The 19,262-nt window shown below is 42.4% G+C and overlaps 1 protein-coding gene across 1 annotated transcript; it reads left to right on the top strand.

Moving 5' to 3' along the window:
- Positions 1-929: 929 nt before the first annotated feature.
- aif1l (allograft inflammatory factor 1-like) lies at positions 930-16,212 on the top strand. The gene is made up of 5 exons (XM_071911973.2): positions 930-994; positions 4,652-4,718; positions 10,273-10,314; positions 10,870-11,032; positions 14,163-16,212. Exons 2-5 carry the CDS (start codon positions 4,658-4,660, stop codon positions 14,248-14,250), a joined length of 354 nt encoding a protein of 117 aa, XP_071768074.1. The 5' UTR covers positions 930-994; positions 4,652-4,657; the 3' UTR covers positions 14,251-16,212.
- The last annotated feature ends 3,050 nt before the right edge of the window (positions 16,213-19,262 follow it).

The following is a 19,262-nucleotide window of genomic DNA, read 5'->3' as shown; positions in this document are numbered from 1 at the left end:
CTAGTTTACTCCATGAGCACGTTTACTGATGAGGATGGTGCCTGCTCTACTGCCAGCCTGAGCTGTGTTAAGCCACTCAGAGAGAACCAGAATAATACCGGAACCTGGGCGATGTTGCCTTCAAAATAAAAGCATAAAATTCACTTTGGAAAAAAACAGGTGGATGACTTAACGCTTAGCCTAGTAGGCTACTGGACCTTCTAATCTGTAGCCTTTTGGAGCAGTTGTGGCACAGATACGGGTTAAAATAGGCTTTTTTGCAATGTTTTGTGTTTAGTTGTTTCTTTATGTGTTTTTGGCATATGTCTTTGTGCATTTGCACAGGCCTATATGAAAGCCTTCCTGAGAGACAGATTTTTTGTTGTTTCCACTTTGCTTCTTTGTATTACTAAAATAACACTGCAACACTGGGGGAACCTGGGTGATCGTTGTAATCGGATAGGAGCAAACACACATTTTAATGTCAGGAGATGGTGTCAAGTGAAAGGGGCGATAATGGGTTTTATTTCGAAAGTTGTGACGGGAAATCTTACGCTTACCTGTGGCTGGCTTGACGCCGGCGCCGGCTCGCTCATCCCGCTCAGCCCCGAGCCCAGCCCCCTTCAGAGAAGAGGACCAACCGCCTTGACCGGCAGCCACGGAAGCCAGTCGCCCCGGAGATTTCTCACTTTGTGGATCTCTAGATCACAGGCAGAATTCGCGATGACTGCTCAAGGTATGTATAAAATGCCGGGCGGGTCTGAGTCTTTTCTGGGCATTTTGCTTTTTCTGTGGCACGCTAGCGGCGTAACGCCAGCCTCCCGGTAAACGGTCGCTAGCTAAAGCTTAGAGTCTTTACAATGGAGCATCAGTAGGCCGGCTAGCGCACAAGCTAAGCCCGGCCACACTGATGATGATGATATTATTGGAATAACCTGATTTTCTTTCTGCAGGAGGGAAAGCCTTTGGACTATTAAAGGCCCAGCAAAGGGAAAAATTGGAAGAAATTAACAAGGTACGCCTGTTTTGTCATTTGATATAGTATCTCACGGGCATTTGAATTTAATGAGCACACATGCACTTGGCTTGGCATTGGCCCTGTCTTTGAGAGTGTGGTGACATTGATGATACAAGGCAGCGGGATTTAGGTTAACTATATGGGAAACTGAACGTGTCTTGCTTGTGCCGTGAATAATTAATTCCCCTAGTGTAATACAACGGATCGCATTTTCGTGTGATGCAACTGATAGACCCACATTTTATGGCTTTCCACCTGCAATTGTGTGGCACTTGTTGAGTGGCTGCATGCTGTCACATCTGTGGCCCGAGGGACTACTCCCGGCTGACCCGACCGCATCGATCGGTCGTTGTTGCCCATTCCTTAAATGCATGTGCAACCACGCCGTTTCTGTGAACCTCCTGTATTTTCCGTGCACGTATTCCCCAGACTGCAGCCGCTCGGCGGTAGCGATGGGGCCACGTACCTCTGTTAGTCCCGTTATCCCCTTGTGTCTCGACGGGAAACAGGTGTCTGGGACTGGGAGGCGGTAACGTCTGAATGAGCTCTTTGTCTTTCTGGGCTGGGGTAGCGCGCCTCATACCGTTAGCTGCCCTCTGTAGTAGCTCCCACAGATGAACTAGATTCCTGTGTCCTCTCTGTCCTGGTGGCTGCCTGCCTGCCTGCCTGTCATCAGCTCTCTCTCAGCTCCGGCCACATGAATACCGCGAGGAGATAATCAGGTCGCGGCAAGAGGGCGGCCGGGAGCACCAGTGACATTTTTGTGCACTGTTGCAAGTACTCACTGTTCCCTAAATGGAGATGACATTTATGCAGCTATGCAGTTTTTTTTTTTTGACATCCTTTACTTGGCATTAGAGAAATGAAAAGAGAAAAGGCTTCTCAAGCAGATAGGTGTAATGGCAGGTGCAATGTCACTAGACGCAGAGTTTCTATTCAGTGACATAACCAACACAACCCCATGGCATGTGGAAGATGCTTTTATGCAAAGAGCCTTACATTAACATGAGTGCATACATTTTTCATGGGCGGGTCCTGTGGGAGTCTAACCCCTAATCCTGGCAGTGTTTGCGCCATGTTTTACCCATTGAACTTGACAGGATTGGGTTGTTTTTTAATCAGTGAAAATTACTTTCTTTAGCAGATAAACAGTAAAGTAATTTGAATCTCCAATTAGATGAAGTATACACTGTGTTTGACCTCTGTGTGATGAGACCTTGTTTGTAGATGCTGACAGACAGATTTCCTGCATAGTAATAATAGAGCTGCATTTGTTCAAGCATACTTGAGTGTTGAGAAAGGCGAGAGACTGTAAGATACAGTATGTTTGATAAAGGACATTCCTTTGTGTGGAGGTTGCGGTAGTGACTCAGCTGAGTCAGGCGTCCTTGACAAACATCCAGTAGTGGCGTTTATCATGTTCATCCTTAATTACAAGCTTCACAGACACATACAGGCCAACGCTGAGAACAGCCTCATTTAACTCATATGCACTCTCATCTGAACATACATTATTCTCTCTCTCCTTTCCCCTGAGATTGAAGTTATGACTCCCACATGGCAGATTGCTCCATTATAATTTCATTGGAGTAGCCTACATCTCTTCAGGCGTTTTTCCACTGTCTTCCCTCCACCCTGGTGAGGTGTTCCACTTTATGAACAGAGCCATAAGAACTGACAGTCAGGGAGGAGGGACATTTCAAGATTGTGATTCATCATCCTGAAGTTGGAGTTTTTGAATCCTCTGTCAGAATAGTGTGAGATTAATGTCCTTTTTAGGTTACCACAGCGTCAGCGCTGGTGATCTATTACATTTCTAGGGATTGCTATTGTTATATTATTATTATGTATTCAGTCCAATAACTCAGGCATAGATTGTTTTCTTTTTTTCTGCCACATTGTCCTGGTGACTCATAACCTGGACACAAAGAACTGTACTGATTGGCCCATAGGGGGAGCTGTAGTAAGCCCTCAAAGTCTAAGGCCCTGTTCAGACCAGATGCGGAACAGACGCGTATTGACTGCGTATAGCGTAGCCCGCTTCCTTTCGGCACCCATCTTTATTCACGGGAGTGAACACACCGGCCTCGGAGCGGAGCCACACTGACCTGCAGCGACAGTTATGACATCTAATCTGTTTTCTCTGCCTGCAGCATGCGGATTTCACAGAAATGCACAGTGAAAATACACTGTAGATGGTCATATTTGTGTCGTATCACCACAGAAGCACATATATAATTGATCAACCTACCTATGTCGTTACTATTGTTATTATTGATTAATCCATGTGCACTGATGTAAATTTGAAACAGTCATTGTAGGATGATGACCTTATCTGCTTTTGAATTGCCACTTGCCGTTTGAGAATTGGGTCTGTTATTGAATTGTCACAATAATAAATAAGAGCAGATGTTTTGGTTTATTTATTTATTCATTCTTTCATTTTCCAGACCTACTTATTTCTATTGAGGGTCACGGGGGGCTGGAGCCGCTCCCAGCATGTAGGCTATTAGGCGGAAGGCAGGGAAACACTCTGGAAGGTCCAGTCCATCACAGGGCTAACACACACACACACACACACACACACACACACACACACACACACACAAACACAGACAGACACACTCACGCTCACATTCACACCTATAGGCAATTTTAGAGTCGGCAATTCACCTGACTTTCATGTCATGGGGAATTGTGGCAGTAAACCAGAGCACCCAGTTTACTCCCAGTCCCATAAATTTATAGTTTATTTATGTAACTATTTAAATAGAGAGAGACAGAGAGATGTGTAGGCTTGCCCAAAGATTGCCCAGTCACAAGTCACGACACTGGCTGAGAAAGATCCTAAACAAATAAACTTTGATGCGAGAGTCTGTGGAGGAAATGAAGAAGATGGACAATATAAAGTGAATCCCTGAAGTGGAAAAGTACAGTGAGCCATCAGCATTGTTTTTACAAAGACAACATTAAAACAGATGAGGCTTGGGATGTTGTTGCCTCTGCTGTTGGGGGTCAGTGTAAGTACAGCCTGTTTTCATGGGGTACCCCGATGCTGCTGGACAGTGCGTAGCTTCTGGTCTAAACAGCCAAGCTGCAACATGTGCGCTTAAATCCCCCAACTCATCAGTTATGCTTTTGGTGTGAACAAGGGGTGAGGCCCCGCCCTACCTTGGCGTTAGTCATAGAGATGTGAAACATGGTACAGATATTTATCTGGACACGCTGAACATTTTTGCCTCTAGGACCCTTAATGTCTACCATACATTTTGGCCTCCATTTTGGATTTTTTGAAAAAACTTTTGGCTCATGAACTGCAGATTAGAATGACATGAGATTTGAAGAAAATACAGCCATTTGAAGTTCTGTTTTGTTGTGACAATAACAAACACACTATGCTGCGCGGGGCAATCAGGGAACTCGGTGCATTCTTTGCCATGCTGCCGTAGCCTGTTCATTGCTGCTAGCAGCTGTATTTGAGGCTTAGGCACACAACAATACTCGAATCTGTCAGCAAATTCTTTCATCATCAAGAATGAGGAAACAAACACAGGGGTCAAACACTTTGACCCCTCCTGCCAGAGTAATCTATTAGTTAAAGGGGTTTCAGGCCCTCAGGTTTGTTCACTCTCTCCCCTTCTCCCTCCTTCCCAGGAGTACATGGAAGACCAGAAATACAGGGACGAAGACGACCTGCCTGAAAAACTGGAAGCTTTCAAAAGTAAGGAAGTATCCTCCTCTCAGATGTATCAGTGTCCTCCCTCATATCAGGGAAATCCACAGGTGTCGTGTGTTGTTAGTGAAGCTCTGCAGCTCGCTACAGTCAATACTCAACCATATGTCCACCAGTATGTGGTTGTGTCTATTTGTGGGAGTGTTGTGTTTTCTTTTTCTTTTTTTCTTTTTTTTACTTTCAACACTGAATATTTGTTTGTGAGTTGGCAATCTGCACACACACACACACAAGTTTACAGCAGTTTGTTTTTCTCTTTTTGTGTGTGGGAGAGAAAGACAGACTGCTCTGATTCCTAAGTGGTTTGCAAGGCCAAGTCCTCCGTGGCCTTGGAGGAATGTGCTGGGGCGTTCCTCTGCTTGTTGTTACAATGCAGAACTTTGGGAGAACTTGTGGTTTCAGGGAATAGAAAAACACAGCTACCAGGAGCTGATTGAGGGAATATAATGGCATGACTTACCAAAGAACTCTTCCCCATTCCTCTGATATTATTGCATACCATGTGTGTACAGGGTGTGAAGTATTTCTTTTCTTTGTCGTTTCTGTGGATTTCTGTGGATATTTGAGTATGTGATTTGCCAGGCAGAGTAAAGTAACTCTATGTTTATTTTAATAGGAGGCATAAGTCTTGAAATGAGGAACATAGTTCCCGTGTCCTACTTACAGTCCTTGCTTGCTAGAGGAAATGGAGCAGCGGTATATAAACAGAAAGGGGACCCAATAGTCAGGCCCTGAGAGGATAGCTGCTTTCTTCTTTCCCTAGGCTCCATGTTGTCCCAGTGACCTAGAGGTCAGTATCGAAACTCTCCCAAACAAATCACATCAATACTACTGAGGACCAAAAAAATGATGAGCCATACTTCAATGTTTAAATTCGGGCTGCAACAGATATTTTGGTAAATGATTAATCTGGCATCTATTTTTTCAATTAACCAATCTGACGATTATTTAGTCGTTACAAAAAGAAAAATGAATCAAGCGGCTCAAAATTCAAAGCTTCATTGAGTTCTCATATCTTAAAAAAATAAGATGGAGCGGATAAGAAGTTACACAGGCCAAGTAGTGCCTGTTTTAGTTGTCAAGACACATAGGATTGAGAACAGAAGTCAAGTTGTTGTTTTAAAAATGAATGACAGAAACCTGAACTAAAGCTCTCATCTACCCTTAGGGTCAGTGTCTTGCAAATAGGATGGAAAATTACCCTTTTTTTGTCCACTGGCCATAGTGGCAGGGGAAGTCATGGAATTCATCATGCAATTAAACTATGTTATCAGTCAGATTGTGTTTTAGAACAGGAAAGCTCCTCCAAATGATAGCTGCCATAGTGGATAGTGGAGTAGATAAACTTACCATCAAATGGCTAATGAGTGGTGTTCATTTTCCTTCTTGCAGATATGTGTCAGAGTTAACTCCTGACCATGGACTGCGGAGACTGAGAACCAACACAGATTATGTGCTTTTGTGAATCTCTGTCCCTGAGCTCCTTGTGAAAGTGAGAGAGCCAAACGAAAAATTGGCTTGGGGGCTGTTAAGTCGATGGCACTTTGGGGCATCAGTTAATAAAGGAATGTAGGTCAGAGAGAAGGGTAGAAGACATCAGTGTTGCTGTGTTAAGCCATTTTCAGTGACTTTAGATGATCAGCAGGCAGCTCCGCGACAAGTGGCCCACTCAAGATATGCTGCCTGTGTGTGTGTGTGTGTGTGTGTGTGTGTGTGTGTGTGTGTGTGTGTGTGTGTGCGCGTGTGTGTGCGCGTGTGTGTGTGGAGGCCCACTCCTCAGAGTTTACGAACAGGGTCAGCATTGTCCCCTCCCACCCCCCATGGGTTCACACAGTTACACAGTTCCATAGCGAAAGCCCCTCTCTTCCTCCCTCCCAATACACACACAGAGGCTCCATTGTGAGAGAGGAATAGCGAGCGTAATGTGACTAACTGAAGTGATCTTCTAGAGAGAGGAGAGTGGTAAAATTTGGGGAAGAGGGGAAAATGTCTGCCACAGGTTCTTCACTTCAGCAGCCACTTCAGAAGCCACTCAAGTACCATGTTGAGACTGTGCCTTTTTTCACTGAAACAGAATGGCATACAACTGCTGAAAATGAATGCTGCCAAGTCCAGTTACTGTTCAGATGCAAAGCTCTCTGCCGCTTGTAAGGTTAGCTTGACAAGACAAGATACATCTAATCTGCTGGACAAGCTGCTTCATTGTCTGTTGTTACTAGATACAATTATGAATGGCTGTTTAAAGCCTATTTGCAGCTTATAAATTATAGCCTCATCTCTTCAAGATAATCCAGCAGGCTGATATATTACATACGATACCACTGCCTTAAATGACAATGTCATTTTTAAGTGTTTGGGTTGCTCTGGTGACAGAATGACAATCAGCCTGCAACCCACGGCTTTACACACTTTGGATAGTTCAAGATGACAAATAAAATAGAGCTGCAAGCGGCCATTTGTGAATCCAAGCCCATGGGCCAAACACACACGGATGCCTGGGATATTACTATTTGCAATATTGTAGGGATGGGACAATGTGGTAATCTCACGATTCGATTCACAATGTGGGGTTCACGATTCAGCCACGATTCGATGTGATAACAGTTTGATGAATACAAAGTATGATTGTACAACATTGCCATTATTTATTTGATAAAACCGTAAATCTTTTTAGCAATGTTTTTCTTGATATTAACCCCGGGGCGCTCAGGGTTTTTTTATTGTTACATCCTGGCTCAAGGAGGTAACAATGAGGGAGACCAAGCACAGCTTCAGAATGCCCAAATCAATTTATTATAAAGAATATAACTAGACACAACCATCTAAAGAGTGGGATGTGTAGTTCAGCAGCATCAGTGGTGAAGTGGGGTGCATGGATGAGTGGAAAGTGTGGTGTTGAGTGGTGTGGAAATCAAAAGACAGAACCAAGCAAAAACCAGGGCATCTTCATGGGGGGGAGGCAGAGAGCAACTGCCAGAAGAAGAAGCCCTTTCAAGTCCTGTCAGCCCGTAGCCAGGTGCAGCAAATCCAGCTAACGATCCACCCAGCTCTGTCCACCAGCTCCCCTCCTGAACAAGGAAAAATACAAGGAAGGCAGGGCCAGTAGAGAGAGTGGGTGGGGTCGTCACAATATCAAGTGCTGACTCCGCCTAACCGGGCCAGTGCACCCAATCATTGCGGTGCAAAACAAAACATCTTTTTCTGACACTTTTGGAGTCGTATGTTCTGATAAAGCTGTTGCTTCAACAGAAAGCACAACAGTAAAGCAATAACGGTGCCAAACGTCCGACGCAGGTCCATCTTTTAAAAACATAAGCCCATGATTCTGTAGGCTATTTTGCGCATGTCAGAAACTTTTATATTGATTACTGTACTGTGGAGCATGTAACCATGCGATCCTTATTTAGCGTTCACGTTAACACTTGCGGAGAATCAGGGTCTGTTTGGAAGCTAACACCGCGGTCGCTGTAGAGCTCCTGTGAAAGAACGCTGCCACTCGTCTCACCGGCCCAGCTCTACTCAAATATCCTCTTCCTTATCTGCCGTCTCTGCCACTTGGCTTAGCGGTTTTGCATTGCAAAGTGTTTGCACCCTCTGCTGGTCAAACTGTGTAATGGGTGGAGAAGGAGGGGCAGAGGCAGAGATTACAGTAAGCGGCAGACAATGTAGCTCGCAGGGTGAACTGTACGTCCGATGCAAATCGTTATATGCCACGATGTACATCGTCATGATTTTACATCGTGAATTATCGTACTACGATATATCGTCCCATCACTACAAGATTGCCAATCTGGCGACACAGCAACATTATAGAGCACGACCAAATGCGGTCTGACACACTTTGGAACCCTTGCAAATATGTGTGAAGTTTGATTGCTGGAGCATTGGGCTAAATGTTTAGGTTTGCGCACCTTCACAGTCAACTTCATTTGTGTGTCTTGGCTGAGTGGTTACATGTATCAAACTTTTATTAAATAACAACACAGACACACAAAAAAATACTAATACACTAAAAATTACAAAGTCAATTTAGTAAAATTTAACTCTGAAAAAGATTACATTTAGTCTCAATCCCAAAAGAGTAAAAGAGCTAATTGTTTTTCCAAATTAAATTTACTTAAGTAATTCATCATAACAAAAACTAGAAGGTTGGCGAAAATGTACCTAATCAGAAAAAACATTTTCTGAAGAAAATCTGAGTGTGCTTGCTGACAAAGCAACTCTGTGTGTGTGTGTATTGTGTGTATTGTGTTGTATTTCAGGGGTCAAAAAGGTGACAAAAACCCAAAGACCTATTATAGCTAGGGGGCATGCTTCCTCAAAGAGCGAGCATTTTGAAAAATTAGTGTTTAAAAGCCCATCTGTCTACGTCAAGTTGAGGTCACTGCAAAATCATTCCATGGATAACTTTGGTTCAATGGATGAACAGTTCAAAACAAAAGGAATGAGCAGAAGAGGGTAAAACAAATATGCATTAGGTGCATCACTTTAATAATAACAGCTAATGCCGACTTGTTACACAAAATCCAAATCACCGGTAGAGACGACAGTTGTCTTTGTCTTTGCAACTTGGACACGTCGACACGCATCCATCAGTCCAGGCAAGAAGCGACAGTCTGGCATGTGGGTGAGGGATGTAGACGGACAGAGAGGTGGAGAGAGCTGTGAGTATCAGTGTTTACGGCAGACATTTGTGAGCTAATGCCAACACCTGCTGCTACCCTGCTCACTATGTTCCTCCATTCAAGTGAACGACGGCAGAAATTCACAATAAAACTTCAATATCTCAAAAACTATACAACAGATCACATAGAAAAGTCATACCAACTTCCTCCTCAATGAGCTGAATATTTAACACCTAAGAATCAAAAATAAGCTTGAAATTATCAAGCTATACAGTATAGGTCAAGGGTACACACACTGTCAAAGTATAGTTTTTTGTAAATTCCAATAAATATGACAACAAGAAACTTTGCAATATTGCTTGTATCCATTTGACTGGTTTTAATAATTGCAGATTTGGTTTGGCAAGTATTATTGCATTGTCTGCATGACACCAGGCTTAGTGGGTTCAGATTTGATTATGAAACGGACCAGGTGCCGATGGGGAAAAAAAAATAAGTGAGCATCACAATCGCCAACTCAAGTGTCTTTGTTGCCCCTCTTCTTGATTGCTGTGTTTGATCTTTCACACTCTCCCCCACCCACCCCACCCCCCCCGGCTCCTACCCTCCATTCTCTCTCTTTAGCTGCTCATTGCCTGCTTTCCTCTGACACACACACACACACACACACACACCTGTCATTATCAGCTGTTTGTGTGTTTCCTCTTGCCAGGTCAGCTGTCTGAGTGTGTGTGTGTGTGTGTGTGAGGGTGAGATCACCATACAGTATGTGTTAACAGTTTGCTGACACATGAGATACAAGCTCTGGGGTTTGGTGTTGACGGAAAAAATTGTATGAAGGGATGTGGAGGGCGAGTTCATAATAAATTGCTACTGTTTAGTATGCTGACAGTGTCTTGTGTGTGTTTGTTTTGCAGATAAATACGCTGAGTTTGACCTGAATGACCAAGGAGAGATTGGTGAGTAATAGCCAGCACTGAAACACCAGCTGCACAACAACACCCCAGCCAAAACAACAGTTGACCTGTGTGTGTGTGTGTGTGTAGTACCGATATGAGAGAACGGTAATTAAAACTGTGCGTGTTGTCAGATTAGTGTGAGCAGAGGGTCTGAACAGGCTCGAGTGTCACTGTTGTGTCCCATATGTAAGGTGAGACCATGTTCTACAGCAGTGTGAATGCTCCATGGTCCTTAAGCAGATGTGAGGCGAACAGCAGTGAGGAAATCAGACAACAGATGCAGTGTGTCTTAAATTATATTATCTAAACTTAACTTAAAGTCTTAATAAAGTTGCAGTGCCTGATAAGAAATCAGCCCAGTTATGCAGACTCATATTCTGAGAAATCTACAGTTGTTTTCAATTCACATGTCAGCTGCAAAATTGGTCTTTTATATTTTATTCTGACATTAAAACAGTCTGCGTTGTGTGTTTTCCACTGAAGAAGAAATGGTTATTTGTAATGATTCATATTCCCGGGTCTGAGCATGGATGTAATTGTCATACGTTGTGTCAGATATCATGGGTCTGAAGCGGATGATGGAGAAGCTGGGGGTTCCCAAGACTCACTTGGAGCTGAAGAAGATGATCGCGGAGGTGGACAGCGACAACAGCGGTACCATCAACTATCGGAACTTTGTCAAGATGATGCTGGGCAAGCGCTCAGCGGTGTTCAAACTGTAAGTGAACCTCCGTGTGTGTGTGGGGGGGGGGGGGGGGGGGGGTAATATGGGTGTTTATTTTTATTTATTGCTGACTTTGTACCTGTCACACATCTGCTGCGTCATTGCTTGTGTGACATCTTTTGTTTATACGTGTGCATGTAAGAGTGAACTCCATCATTATCCTTGTATTCAGCTGTGTGTGTGTGTGTGTGTGTGTGTGTGCTCACATGCTTGAGAGGGAGAATATGAATCCACCTTGTGCTGCGTCAGCCAGTTGTGTTATCCATCAGCAGGGGTTCTGGGATGACCAGCGCTGATGTCACCACTACCCATATGCAGCCTTAGCCTTTAGTCACCATGGCAACAAAACCCATTTATATAGCCTATCCTTAGTCAGACCCATCCTTATCCTTAGTTGGGATCATGTGCTTAATTAAGATAATAGGCTGATTATTTAACCACAGACGATCACTTAGGAATGGTGAAAAGACCAAAACTCATCAGATTCTGTTAAAGGAATTCCTCTTTCGCACGAAAAAAATAAAAAAATAAATAAATCTAAATATATATTTTACGACCTTTATTCAGATGTCCTTGGAGGAAAGAGGCACACATTTTTGCTGTCTGCTGTTTTGAAATAGGCTAGTGTGTTAGCTGTGTAAGCCCTTTAAAGCAGCCAGGGCCGGGCCGGGCTGTAGAAGCCATAGGGCTGGCCAGTGCTCAGTGTTTTGGTTGTAGCATGTCAGCTCTGCTGGACTATGCTGACTGGACCCTTTGCTAGACAAATCTCCTCATAATCCCAAATACACTAATCAGCGGAGAAAACGCCAACTTTTTCTCCTTTGCCCCTCAACCATTATTCCATCTCTCATATTCCTTAATCTGTCTCTTCCCCTCTGACTCGCTCGTCCCCTTTTTTCTTGATAGCTTGCATTCTAGTAACAGTCACCATATTCCAGAAGAACCTGATGTGTGTAATTCTCATTAGCCTATGCTGCCTGAGGAGAGGGGTTCATCGGTGTTCTTATTTTGTTTTTGTTTCAGTATCCCTGTAAAGATTCTCTAATCTAAACAGAAACTGAAAATCTAATCTGGGTGAATTATGTGCCTTGTTGTAGCTAAGGAATGGTGACTGAGATAGATTTTTCATTAGTACCTTGATGGAAGAGCTTGTTCCCTTTTTAAAAAAATAAATAAATTTAAAAAATCCCACTCTACAGATGGTTATAGAATTAGTCACTTTTCAAATAAGGAAAGGAATGTTTCTTTCATTGAAATATTATGTCGACGCCCTTGCATTGACTGTTGACACAAACTGATATAACCTTAACCACACTTTTCTTTTGCTTCAGTGACAAAAGAATCTCCCACAGAAGCAAAAGAAAAAAAACAGGTTTAAAAACAGAAAAAATGACCCTTTTTAGAGTAACTTATATAGGCTTGATACTGTTTCTTTTCCCTAGCCTATTCTCACTGCAGCTTTTAATGTATGCATCGCCTTATAACGAGGCTGCAAAGGTCTACAACACATCTCTTGTGTTCTGTCGGTTTACTGTGGGGAGAGAGAAGAGATGGGAGAGAGAGAGAGGGTGGGGGTACAGACCAGCTCTGGAGCAGGGTTATTCAGATTGTTTGGCAGAGGAACAATTGATTTAGTAGCAATTAGAGGAAAATAATTTGGGTCAGTCCCACAACTGGGCTTGGTCTGTGAAAGGCCAAGCTCTGGCCTTTTTAGTTTGCCATTTTAGCGCCTGTACTGACTAAACACACTTATTAGGCCAATACACAGTCACATGAACACACATACAGTCACAGCAGTTTCACTGCGCTTTTAATCTGACAGTTAGGTCTCGCAGATCTTAAAAAACTTCATCCTACAGAATAGTTTACATTCAGCATAGATGGAGTAAGGATACAAGTTAGATGTAGGGCAAGTCATTTGTGCTGATGGCTACCTTAGCTGATGATTGTCTTCCACTTGTCAACATTCTGTTGTAGTTTTTCCACAACCATCTAATTAAATTATTTGATCAGAATTGAGGAATGATAGATGAAATCACAAATGTATGTTTTTTGTAGTCCAAAATAATGTACATGTGTGTGTGTGCATTTTGAATCAGTCAGTGCTTACCTTTGTGCAGATATAGGAAGAGGCATTCCAATATGCACAGAGCAACAAGATTAAGTCAATTAACAACCAGGTCTATTCAGCTTTTTCTATTGAATTGATTGAACTGAGTCAGCTATGGTACGGCTGATTGCTGTCAGAGGTGAACCGGCTGACGAGCTCCAGCGTTGGGTACTAGAGGGAGTAGCAGTAGTGTGAGTAGGCAGGGAATGGGAGTGGTTGCCAGGGAGACATGTGCCAGAGTTTGAGTTGCCGAGCGCCGGTTTCATCCATGGGATCAGTGCTCCTTATGGGCTTAGGGGAGCTTTGCAGAGGTTTTCCAAAAAAGGAAATTAAAGACGGGCATTCGCTCTGAATAGCTCTTGTCCGATCCCTTACTCTACTCTGTGCAACCTACACCGCTATTCTCCCTCAGTCCCTTTGTGTTTTTCCTTCGTTCTTTCACTCGCTGCGCGGCCAGTTCATACCCCGACTGCAGCTCCGGCACTCTGCATCTCTCAGTAGCTGCTTATCCTTCCTCACTCACACATCCTTTCACGGCTTTACACTTTCCTCCGTCTTTTATTCCCTACTCTCTTTTACGCTATCCCAACGTTCAGTTTTCCTAATCTACTTTTTTCCTATCTATTTCATGCCCCTCCCCCTTTCATCTGCCCAAATCCCTTATCCCTCTCTCTGTCACTCTGCAGCAGTATCCAGTCAGGACCCATAAGCCCCTTGTTAACGCTTCAGCCTCTATGGATGCCTGTTGTTGTTGGACACTGAATGGAGATGGCAACAAACTTAGATTAGCTACTGCCCTGATAGAGGCTAATTCTGAAGACATTTTCTAACGTTGCAGTGCCATCATTTAGATTCTTACTCTCCTTGTAACAGATTTTCTCAATTACATGATCATCTTTTGTGTATTATTCAATGGGACCCAGCAAATACAGGATTTTTGGAACTGATATCTTTATTTTAAGAGAATTGCCAATAAACTTTTTGTAATATTGCATTATTTCTCTCTCTCCCCAGAGTGCTGATGTTTGAGGACAAGGCCAATGGGTCCAGCTGTAAGCCGGATGGGCCCCCTCCAAAGCGGGACATTGCTAGCCTGCCATAAGCCCAGATGTCAGCCTCCAGACTACTGTTGGGGCATAGGGACCATCGGTGGGCCCTCGCTTCCGGGCCGTAGCCCTCATCAGGGGGACGTGTGTACATAGCCTTACCAAGTGTCTAACGTCAGGACACCAAGAGAACCATAGGTGTCTGAGAAATACAGCCTCCTCTGTGGTGTGTGGAAGAGGAGGAAGACTCGTTTAACTATATATATATATTTGCTGTGAAAAGACAAATGTTGAGGCAGATTAGCTTTTTTTATGACAAGTACATGTATATATTTATATTGATGATGACTACAATGAGAAGCTGCATATTTTTACTTAGTCTTCACACTCGTAACCTTTGCGATAACTGTGGAATTGAGCCGTTCTCTTAAAATGTGCAGTGTTGTATTAGCGTGGGACCAGTGATCGAGGATGTGATTTCGTGATTTACTGACTGTGTGTGCAAGGTGTAGTCTGTTGTTTGGAAGACCGTGCCCACAACACACTTAAGTGATGTTTGACTGTGAATGATATTGTTCATCTTGTTTTTTTCCATAATTGAAATGTAGCATTGGTAGTTGTACGTGTAACCGGCTTGATGAATTGAATTTTGTAGTGAGGGTTTCATGGTTATGTTTTAAGGGAAAACTGTTATCTGCTTTGACCTGCTAGAGAGAAACTCAAAATCCTTCACAGCTTATTTTTCACACTGCCGCTCGCTGTCGCCCTTATTTTGCTTTTGGGACGCTTTCATTTTAATGGTGTGAGAGTGGCATGCTTTTGGAGAAGCACAAGAAAAAGAAAGCACAGTTTTTCCAGTATATTTTTTACACTGTACTCAGTTGTCTCACAAGGACTCCTGCCAGGCTAAGCTTGGTCGATGTCTCACTTTAGATCAGGTGCCAGAGATTTAAGGCCTGCCCCAATTCCTCTGGGTCCATAGTCATCAGCCCCTCTGCGCAGTAGTACTGATCTCGGATCAGTAAGCAGGTCATCGTGACCACCTCATTTGTCATGATCTGAAAGGCATTTTTTGTAGATGAGGACACTGTAATGCGTGTTATATGCCCACCCTGGAGTGGAAATATTTAATTAGAATGAGAGATCATGTTGTTGGTGGGACTCTCAGTATCAGTATGTGGCTTGTCGATCAACAGTAAGCAGTTTTAAATCTGTAGGGTTCAGCACATAATTTTGGAAGGAGTGTGATTTTAAGACGCACAGATAAATGAAAAATCTTTTAAGAGCATTTCAAACTCACATAATACTACATACAATCATATTCTTTCCAAGTGCCTAAACATGCAGATACTGTAGAACTAAAAACACTCACTGATTGGGAAAGGAGGGAGTGCACACAAGTGTTCAGTTTAAGCAATCCTTTTACTTTACTATTTCCAAGTTAACATGAAATAATATTCTTTGGTATTTGGTAAGATAGTTTTAATGGTGTTTGTTGAATCATGTTAATATGGTGTTTCGTCCCCAATATTCTGAATAAGTGGAGTTGACAAATGGTGAGTTGTTTTTTAAAAAAAAGTGGTTGATATTTTTTCCCCTTGTCTTACCATCTTGTTTATGTCACAAACTCTTAACTGTTGATTTGGTGATTTGACTGTTAAGGTTACCCTATGTTTGTCTTGTTATTCTTATTGTCTGTCTTTAATTTCTCTGTCTTAGTTGCATCTTTTCTCCCCCGTAATTTGTTTCTCCATCCATCCATCCACCTCTATCAAACTGGGTTCATTGTCCTGTGAATTCTGTGATTTGTGCCTCAGAGTTTGTCTTTAATTAAATTTTTCCTGTAACTCACACACTATATGGAGTATGAAATGGTATTTTAATTCACTTAACATGTTTTAAACCATTTTGTTATTTTGTTGCTAGTTTGATAAAGATTTGAGGTCTTTTAGTGTTATTTAGCCATCATTACGATGCACATTGTTTTGCAAACACCAAAGGAAATAAAGTTCTTCTTACACCGGGCCTCTTTATTTTTGAATAGTTTATTGTGGTAATGTCCTCTAGTAAACTCTAACTCCACCCATAGTTTTTGATATAACAGGAGATTAAATAATTTCTTGAGTGAAATTTAGTCATAGATGCTGCAATGCCGTTTAACACAGGCACCCTGTCTTGTGCAATGAAGTGTGAACGGCCTCGGCTCGTAGAGAGTTCCACAGTCTCGGCCAGTACAGTAGGGAGATTTTCATTGAAGAGAATACATGTGAAAGATCACACTGGACCACAGCCTGTCATCAGCACTGATCAATGGAATGGTACAAAGCTGCTAAACAAAAACAGATTCAGTTAAATCAGGGCCAATGTAAACCTATGCATGGTCAATTTAGCAATCAAACAAATCTCAGTCTTACCTCTGCATGCTCATCTCAGTTGCCCGTTCCTTCACATGCACAGAGATAAAAGGTTTGTGGCTTTTCTTTGACTGTGAGAAGTAGTTGAGTTGGTTGGTTTCAGTGTATTAGTGTCTGCATTCCCTGTTAGCGTTTTCTCATTAACTTCATACTGGAAAATGTAAACTGCTTAGTGTACATGCAGCCATCTGCATGTCATCGTCAGGTGAAAACCCTGCATCTCCAAAATGTCAAGGAACTTTTCAGGAACTAAGAAAAAAAACTAACGTGTTTTAGCTTGATCACAATGCATATTTAACTTTATCCTGTGGATTTTCTTTTGGTTTCATAAGCCCAATTTTCTCAACCCCCTGAGGAGCATGTAATTCTTCAACTGAAGTGAAAACATGAAAATCACCAAAACTGGAGTTACATGGTTTTCACAGGACAACAGTTATGCTATTGAGCACTAACACGTTCTGCTAAAAAACAAATAGCTGTTAAATCCCTTATACGGTTTTGAATGTTTTACTTTACTGCCCTTCATATCACATTGCAGTGGGGAAGAGGAGAGAAACTCTGCTTGGGTATGGAATAGTGTAGTAAGCAATACTTTAACAAGCACACTAACAAGCGGATCCAGCAGGATTATAATAAGCACCTCTGTAATTAAAATGATAATCACTCTTCCATGCAACAAACTGTCAGAGGCTTGTGCAGATGCAGTGGAAGAAATATGGAGCTGGGAGTTTCTCAGAGGCAGCGCTGGGATCCTGTAAAACCCATCCAGCTTATGATGAGGACCCTGACCCTGGGGCCTTTGTTAGGTCTATTTTCCCCACTGTTTTCCTTTTATCCAACCTCTCTGACATCCTTCGAAACACTTATCAAGATCAAATTAATTGTATAGCCTGCCCTTTGTCTTATATCTGACTCCAACAGATAAATCTTTAGCACAAGCCGTACTGATGCAATGTCTAACACTGTTCAAAGATGCTAAAACGCTTGTGTTCAATCACTTATGTGCAGACTGGAGCCTAGAGGAACAGACTGAACATTTCAAACAGATCTCAAATATCAGCTGTGTGAGTTGAAAGCAGGTCTCATCTCATTCAGGCTTCTCATAGCATCCCCCTCACATTCCCATCTCACTCTATTTATATCTCTTTTCTTCTTCTGTGTATGTTTGTGTGATTCAAACTTAACACAGGCTGATGAGCTTCAACATAATTAGAAAAACAACTGAAGGGGCATGTGTGTATGCAGGGAAGCAGTAGTTCTTATACTGTGAATTGCTCATCATTTTTAATTACACAGCATCTTTCATCCTTGATCAGTTCCTCTTAAAACAGCCACCATCAGCACCGCTGTGGTGTGGGATAATTAGGGTTCAGTTGTGCCCAGTGGATTCAGGATATACACAGTTTCTTTATCTTGATCAGGCACTTTTTGCTAATCCAAGGCTAGTACTCCAGATGGCTATAGCATTCTGTATTGGATAATGGCCCCTGGCTGAGATAGACATAATGAATGAGCCACTGCAGTGCATCCTAGGGCTTATCTGTTTAGCAGTGGCCTTTGTGTGCGTGCATCAGCCTTTCCATAAGCTGCCTCTTGTAGAGACGTCGCCATCTACTGGTCACCCAAAGTCAGGAGGTCAGAAGTGTGTCAGAGGTGTCTAAAGCTCATTGCTAATTAAATATCTGACTGGTTATAATAATAATAAATAATAATAATAACTTAGATTTATATAGCACCTTTCAAGAGACCCAAGGACGCTTTACACAGTGAGGCAGACAAAACAAATAAAACAAGAACAGAAAATAATAATAGCAATAATTGCCGGGGATGAGAGAGTTAACTAGAGGCCATAGGCCTTGGTTAACAGGTGGGTGAAAGGCATAAGTCCTGTTCCACCTTGAGACTCATCTCCTCATTAAGATCAGCAGCAGTAGATCACTATACTACATGGAGATGTAGTATTGTGGAGGCTTACCAAAAATCAACAAGTTTCAGCCAAAAAGTCAAGAACTTTTCAAGTACAGAAAACTACAGAAAATATCACACGTATAGTGGAGCCCCATTTCCAAACCTCAGGTGAAAACAAAATATATTCCTTGAAATATTCTACATTTTGAGATACAAGGACATCTAGTGGTACAAAAAAGTAAAAGCAGCAAATGACGTGTAATTCAACATACAACAAGCCTTAGTTTTTTAGTGTGTTAATTGAGTATATAAAAGCAAATGAGTTGAGACAATTTATCCTCTGACAACCACTCACACAAGTGGGATGATGCAGCATTAAAACTGTGTTTTGATTGTTGAGCTGCTGGAGACAGGGGCTACATACATTTACATGCACAGAGTAACCCAACTGGCCATATTCCAGTTAAGGTCATATTTGGGTTAAGCTGTTCACACAAAGTCAAGCCAGTCAAGTCAACTTTATTTGTATCCCTGTTGCCATGGTTGCCATGAATAAACCAGTCAACAGAATACTCCAATGTTTTCACCTTGGACAGGATAACATTGTGTCACTGGTATTGCAAAGTCTGTGTAATAATCTTGCCAGCAGTTTTTTGTTTTTTCCTGAAATATGCATGTTTTTTTTATCATTACCATGATGGTACATTATCATTACCATGGTACATTATACCATGGTAGTACAGTGG

The sequence above is a fragment of the Centroberyx gerrardi genome, chromosome 2, assembly GCF_048128805.1.
Source record: "Centroberyx gerrardi isolate f3 chromosome 2, fCenGer3.hap1.cur.20231027, whole genome shotgun sequence".
Lineage (NCBI taxonomy): Eukaryota > Metazoa > Chordata > Actinopteri > Beryciformes > Berycidae > Centroberyx > Centroberyx gerrardi.
Note: the sequence above shows the minus strand (reverse complement) of the source record. Positions and strands in the feature narration are given on the sequence as shown.

Bases quoted from the DNA above. Each gene is read 5' to 3' on its own strand.
- aif1l (XM_071911973.2), top strand. From the start codon at position 4,658: ATGGAAGACCAGAAATACAGGGACGAAGACGACCTGCCTGAAAAACTG. The intron at 4,719-10,272 runs GTAAGGAAGTAT...TTTGTTTTGCAG, and splicing joins AAAACTGGAAGCTTTCAAAA to ATAAATACGCTGAGTTTGAC. The intron at 11,033-14,162 runs GTAAGTGAACCT...CTCTCTCCCCAG, and splicing joins CGCTCAGCGGTGTTCAAACT to AGTGCTGATGTTTGAGGACA.